This window comes from Sinocyclocheilus grahami, unplaced genomic scaffold, assembly GCF_001515645.1.
Source record: "Sinocyclocheilus grahami isolate Dianchi unplaced genomic scaffold, SAMN03320097.WGS_v1.1 scaffold94.1, whole genome shotgun sequence".
Lineage (NCBI taxonomy): Eukaryota > Metazoa > Chordata > Actinopteri > Cypriniformes > Cyprinidae > Sinocyclocheilus > Sinocyclocheilus grahami.
The window spans coordinates 1319020-1326301 of record NW_015505273.1 but is presented as its reverse complement, the minus strand read 5'-3'; the positions used below and the strand labels follow the sequence as shown (position 1 = coordinate 1326301).

Genomic DNA, 7282 nt, shown 5'->3' with positions numbered 1-7282 from the left:
ATTTGAAAAATAATGTGTTTTTTGAACATTAAAGCATGTCAACATATTCTGTTACACCAAATACACAAAATAATGATCTTTAAAAAACCATCATATGACCCCTTTAAATGTTTTAAAAACATTTGAGAATGTTACTCTTACATGTTCTCTGAACATTCTGAAACAAGTAGCAACGTTTAAAAAAATGTTAAATGAACGTCCAACTAAAATGATTCAGAAATAAGCGTTCCATGAAAGATGTATAAATAAAGTTTTTGGGATCATGTTTTGAGAACATTATTCAAAACAGGATAACATTGAACAAATGTTCTGTTAACGTTACTGGAAGAATGTTTGTTCATAACTTTGAGAGAACCTTAGCAGAATGTTAGTTCTGAGAATGTTCCTTGTTAGCTGGGATAGCACTATTTATCAAACCAGAAAACTGACTTCTGTCCAGAGCGCAAGCTAACTGTAATTTCATCCTGAGCTGCAGGCAGCCTGTCTCATCTTATGTTGGTTAACAACAGTCTACAGCAAAAAAAAAAAAAAAAAACATATGCAGAAGCACAGAAGTTGAAAACAGAAGGAAATTTACGCTAATACAACTTGAACTAGCCAACATGCTAACAGTGGCTCTGTTGGACTCATCTCGGCTTTAAATAGATCAGTCCTCTTACACCCCTGCCACTAATAACTTATGATGGAGGGCTTACAGTTTACATTAAAACTGCTGAATTACAAATAATTCCAAAAGCTGCATCTTAGAATCCCAGTTTAACATTCATTTCTAATGGATACTAGTCAATGCTACAAAATAGGAAATATTTTTTTAGTACATAAATGGAATTAAAAACTTTGCATTTCATTCTGCATTTTAATCAGCAATGCAATGCATATAAAAAGGTGAATTGGTCTCTGGAAAACTCTTTGAAGCATTAGCCGGATGCTAACTCTTACTAGCTACAGCATGCCTCTAAATAAACAGAGCATTTCTCGTGAGCTAAAAAGTCTCATGGGGTAACCTTAGATGCTACTTGACTCCTTATGCAGTGCAAGAACATTTGGGAAATGCATCCCACCCTCCGACTCGACCCATTCACACTTGTCGCCATCGCTCTTAAAGGAAGTAGCTTGACACTGGTCCAGGCGGCTAGCTGTCAATGGCTTTGAAGCCATGTAAAACCTTCTCCATGTAATCCTTGTTAATGCACACCAACTAACTATTTTCCAAGGATGTGCAACAGAGATTTTTCTTATTGGAAATGACAATTCATGACATGCCTCAGTGCATTGGAGGGAACGTAGAAAGAAGACCTTTAATCGGAGATCAGCCAAAATTTCCCTCCCCCTCTTTTTCGTAGACCCGATTCAAGTTACATTCCAATCCCGCTTGACTTTCCATTCTACATTTATGATTTCTTTCTTTAGACGCCGGACACTTGAGGAGTATGTAAAGTGACTGCAAGCATTCGTGCACGAAAACTAGTTTACATAATGACTGATAATGTGGCTGAATTATTATTAGTAGTGTTTATTTTTTATGTATTTTTATTCATTTTAATAATTTCCTTTTTTATTTGTGTGAGTGTGTGTGTATGTACTGTACATAGGTGAGAGGTTAAGTGTTTATACTACTTTTTAATGATCTTTTAAAAATTATAGTCAACACGGATATAATCCCAATAATTTGTTGGTGAGGGTCAAGGGATTATTAAATTAAATTTGTAATAAAACCAATATAAAAAAGCACAACTATAAACCTGTCTAAAGCCATGCAACAGCAGATTTCTTTCTTGCAAAAATATATATTTTTCTGGTGTTTTTGACGTTGCTGTCTGATCTGCGCAGGTTTGTAAGGCAACACCGCTTCATGCTTGTCAGGTAGATGTATTTAGATTTATTTTTTCACAACTGGCAACCTCTCAGAGCCAATTAGGGGGCCCTGTAACACAGCATGAGCGGTGGGGTTGACGTGGTACCAATTTCACCTCTCGAGATAGCTCTGAGGTCTGGGATACTTGAGATTCGAGAGGTGGACCCCGATCTTTAGAGCAGCAATAGCTGGCTAACTCTATGTTCCTACATTTACAGTAGCTCTGTCTAAGGAAAACTGGCTTCGATGCAGGGGGGAAAGAACGATCTGAAAATTCAGCCTGGCTCACAAACAATAATTTAATGGCACCACAGTTATTTGGTGTCTACCTTAGCAATGCATAAAGCTTGTGGTTTTTGCTCGGTCATTGTTTAATGTCACCAGTTGCACTTTTTTCTTTGCATTGTGGCCAAGCAAGATGAAACTGGAAAACAAAGTTATGATTATTTTCCAAAAAAGGTAGGGGCTGTAAAATATTGACTTACCCACAACCTCTCTGACCAGGACAGCGTCGGCCAGGGTGGCAGGAGGGCTGCGGCCGCCAGGGTTCATGGCCACCACCCTGATGTTCAGGCGGTCACCGGTGGTCTGGTTCTTAATGATGTAACGGCAGGACACAGTCAGCTCCTCGTTAGCGGCTTTCCAGTCATTAGCTAGGATGGAAAAATTCAAAATTAGACGCAAGAACATCCAATGTGATTTGCATCCCAATAGCTATCAAAAAATTATCAACAAATTGTTGATTAATTGTACATTGATTGTAAAGCTTTTGAAAGGCGATATTTAAATAATAATACTTAATTATAGTAATAATTTTAACTGTTGTATTTAAAATAAAATCTGCAGTGTTAACCTTAGATTTGCATCCCATTAACAATCATAAAAATTGATTTTTGATTAACTGTGAACATTGATTGTACAGCTTTTGGAATGCCAATATTTAAATAAAATGCATAAAAATATATATTATATAAAAATTGATGAAATATTATTAAAGTATTATTATTTTTAAAATGTTAATTTAAATAATAATATTTTTGTTATTAATTTTATTAAATAAATGACAAAAAAAAGAGGTGTTTATCTAAGATTTGCATCCCATTAACAATCATAAAAATGGATTGTTGATTAACTGTGTACTTTGTTTTAAAGCTTTCAGAATAGCAATTTTTAAATAAAATGAATAAAATGTTATTTAAAAAGTAATAAACAATACACATTTTGAAATGCGCAAATTATTTGAATAATACACAAAATATTAATACATTTTTATAATTTTATTGCATTCCATTAATAATCATAAAAACGTATTCTAAATAATTTCACATTAATTGTAGCTGTAAGCTTTTGGAAAGGTGATATTTAAATAAAGTATTTTTTAAAATTAATAAACACATTTTGAAATGTGTCAGTTTATGTTTTCCACAGTGTTTTCCGGAACAAATCGATATGTGAGTGGATATTACTTTTTTTTTCAGAGAGTATTTGCATTTTTAACGGCTGTATCAGCAAGTTTGACTGTATTTACGTGTGCGACTGATATGAGCGCACCAGCCCCGTTCTTCTGCGTGGCACTTCTAGAAATGCCTCACTCCATATAGGGACACAACTGAGGTGGGTGTACATGTTGCTGTTGACATACTGGGGACAGGTGCAACTGAGAGGTTTGACCAGCTAATAAAATTCTAATGAACATTTCGCTGCATTTAATATAAGGTACGGTATTGTGAGGTGGCATTTCAAGATGCAAATGAATGCAAGTGCTCAGCGGGCCACCATAATGAAATGAAAAGGCTTTAGATTTTAGGCCTAATCCTCATTGAGGGCTTTATTACCCCAGTGTTTGAAACTGAAAGCAGCTGCCTTGCTGTCCAGTCAGACGATGCATAAACAGGCAGCGCTTTTGATCTAAAAATCTAGAACAAAAGGGCATTTTTATTGGCAACATGTTATGCACGATTGGATTTGGATGTGCTTTGATGTCTTCCTACCACTATAAACTATCTTAGAAGGCTGAACTTTTAAATTCACATCAGACTCACTTCCTTCCTTGCAGATTTCCACAGTGTATCCATCCAGACCAGAGTTTCCAATGGTGGCTGGTGGTCTCCATGCGATAGTGACGGAAGTGTCATTGACATCCTCAACGCCGAGCTCGAGAGGCTCACTGGTGGGCTCTGGAGACAAAAACACACATTTAATATTTCAAACTAAAATCGGGCACTAATGTTTCAATTGGAAATGACACAACGTAGGTGATCTGAAGCGGTTTTGATTCCCCGTGGGTTTACCTGCAGGTGGAGGAGGTGTAGGTGCTTTGATTTCCTCAGCAGGTGGAGCTTCAGCATCAGCTGGTGTTAAATAAGCAGGGCACATTAATAAAAGCGGCATATAATAGAGCTCCAGGCATTTATTTAATAAAAAATTATGGAATAATAGCTCAGGTCAGGTTTTGGCATAATCCAAGATATGATCTCAGCAAACATAACTTTCAAAAGTTATCTTTGCAGCATTGATTAGATTAGAAAGTCGACATGAAATCAATACTGACACACTGAAATCAGGTTCGTACATTGTTTTGTAATTGAATGTGCTTTTTTTATGCCACATTGTGTAAGTAAAATGGGTTGCGAACATTTTGTCTTTCATGTTAACTGACTTTTTCAATACTGTGCAAATGCAGTGTGTCAAATAATTTTACAGTAGCTGTTTGCCATTGGCTTAGCACCATTAGCGGGGCCTCAGCAGCATTTGCAATGGCTTCTTATGCGATGTGGGCAGCAAATCATGTTTAAATGTTAGTATAATGTTAGAATGGACCAAATAATTGAGGCTTGACTTGCATGCACAGAATATGTTTTTAAAAACAGAAACAAGTACAGATCGATACGTCAAACAATATTTGGTCATTTTGAGATTTTTGGCATCACAGATAATGGAGTCCGACTGGATGAATAGTGCACATTATCTGTTTCAAGTTCATTTTAGTATATTTAACCTTGTTTAAACAATAAGAAATGCAATTATTTAATGATAGCATATAAGTTGTACACAAAATAATGAATATAATTTATATGCATCAATTTTTTGTGCACGTCTGATATTGTTTATGCTATCATTATTTCATTTAATATAAAGAATATTTCTAAAACCAACAATCACTGAAGAATTCCCCTTAATCATACACTTACCTTGTGACTGGACTCACTAATTAAAACATCATAGTTAAATATTTATTATTTTCTTCATGCATTGTGTTAAAGCTCTCTGTGGGGCTGTAAATAGAGTTGTCTGCGTTTGCCACAAGCTCTAAATACCTCTGGCTTATAAGGCCTCAGTGGATATAGCTGGTGTTAAAATAATAATTGCACAGGTGGTGAAAAGTATGCTTTGCTATTGTTAAAAAGCAGAACAGATTATCATGTGAATGATCACACATTACAGTGAAAGATTAAGTAATTGGGCTTCCGTAGAAGCTCATCTTAAAATGTATGCTCTGTAGGCACTAATTTGTATTTTTGCATGTTATTCTGCACTGCTGTCACTGATATCAAACACACTTACAGTAGAGCAAAAGCAGCAGAATAGGTGTCGAGTTGGTCAGAGCGAACAGCTGGTTTGATCAGTGGAGTATGGAGGCGAGGAGAGGTTAACAGGTGTCAATGCTCCCTGGTGTTTTTTTTAAACCACCAGCTGTAGTCAGACGTTTTCCAAGTAGCTATCAAAAGTTCTTGGCTCCAGTAGCAATGTGCACTGAGTTCTCATGCATTAAGAGGTAATTGTTAAATGACATAACATGCATGTGTTAATAGTGTCTGTTTGTTTGCATTTATTGCAAACAAACATCCAAATTATAGAATGGATCTTACAGAAGCAGGGTCATCATATTTCACCCAAAAAAAAATCATTGTAAGATAAAATAAACTTTTGCATAAAGAAAATGACACTATTTTTTAGAACCATTAAGTTTTTTTCTTTGCATGGTAACATGACAATTAAGCAATTTTTTCTTTTAATTCTTACTACACATAAATGTTCCCATCACGGTGCTAAAAATAACGATTTATTATTTATATTGTAGAGTAGTACTTGAATGTACTTCATAGCAGTATTTGCAGTACTCAATTATGTTTCATCATCGTGACTGGATTATTCTCATTAGTATTTATGCAAATTATTATTGCAATTTTGGAGTAAATATGATTGATTTGCCTCTTAGAACGAGAAAAGCAATGTACAGTTCTTTCTAAGAGAGATTCACCAATCCCCCCAAAAGTATCCTTTTTAAGATCCATGAGTAGGTTGGGGGTCTCCACACACACTCAGTACCTGCAGCTGGTTCGGCTGGTGGGGCTTCGGCTGGTGGGGCCTCAGCAGGTGGGGCTTCAGCGGGAGGTGCCTCCGCCGGGGCTCCTTCAGCTGGGGCGGCCTCCGCTGGAGCGGCTTCGGCGGGGGCAGGTTCGGCAGGAGCGGGTTCAGGTGCGGGTGCGGGCTCGGGCTCGGGCGCTGGTTCGGGTGCCGCTGCGGGTTCCTCCTTCTTGGCGGCCTTAGCCGACTTCTTTATCGGGGCTGGTTTTGCCGGCATGCTTGTCCGCTTCAAGGATCCCTCAGTCCTAGTAAGTCCTTCGGCTCAGTCTGAAGGTTAGTCAACCCAGATTTATAGCCTAAGGCATGTGGCGCTGGCCAACTCCTCCCCTCGAGAGTTTCAAGTGACTAGTGAGGGAGCGAGCAGAGCTCTCAGCATCACGGTCACTTCAGCTGTATATATACACTCACAGTCGAGTGTCACTGCCGATAAGAAGCGTGCGAGTAATAATAATAAAAAAATCATTACATTTATATAGCGCTTTTCTAGGCACTCAAAACGCTTTACATTGTGAGGGGGTATCTCCTCATCCACCACCAGTGTGCAGCATCCACCTGGATGATGCGACGGCAGCCATAGTGCGCCAGAACGCCCACCACACACCACACACCAGCTTATTGGTGGAGAGGAGACAGAGTGATGAAGTCAATCAGCAGATATGGGGATTGTTAGGAGGCCATGATGATCAGAGGCCAAAGGGCAAATTTGGCCAGGATGCCGAGGTCACACCTCTACTCTTTTTTAATGAAATTTTTTTTTAATGACCACAGAGAGTCAGGACCTCGGTTTAACGTCTCATCCGAAGGACGGTGCTTGTTGACAGTATAGTGTCCCCGTCACTATACTGGGGCGTTAGGACCCACACAGACCACAGGGTGAGCACCCCCTGCTGGCCTCACTAACACCTCTTCCTGCAGCAACCTAGTTTTTCCCAGGGGGTCTCCCATCCAGGTACTGACCAGCTCAGCCCTGTTTAGCTTCAGTGGGTAACCAGTCTTGGGCTACAGGGTGATATGGCTGCCGGATAACCGGAGTACTGAGGGTCTGGGGGAGGGGCGTTT

At 38.5% G+C, this 7282-nt stretch overlaps 1 protein-coding gene across 2 annotated transcripts in view; it reads right to left on the bottom strand.

The window, feature by feature from the left end:
* Positions 1-6536, bottom strand: part of LOC107587590 (myosin-binding protein H-like) — a 14410-nt gene extending 7874 nt beyond the window's left edge. Inside the window, exons 1-4 of one of the 2 annotated variants that reach the window (XM_016275423.1) lie at positions 6185-6536; positions 4147-4206; positions 3898-4032; positions 2341-2508 (exon numbers count right to left, since the gene is read on the bottom strand). In XM_016275423.1, coding sequence (XP_016130909.1) covers positions 2341-2508; positions 3898-4032; positions 4147-4206; positions 6185-6440 — 619 coding nt within the window. In that variant the 5' untranslated portion in view covers positions 6441-6536. The remainder of the gene's footprint in view (positions 1-2340; positions 2509-3897; positions 4033-4146; positions 4207-6184) is intronic. The other variant, XM_016275424.1, reaches the window with a different exon arrangement.
* Positions 6537-7282: the final 746 nt, after the last annotated feature.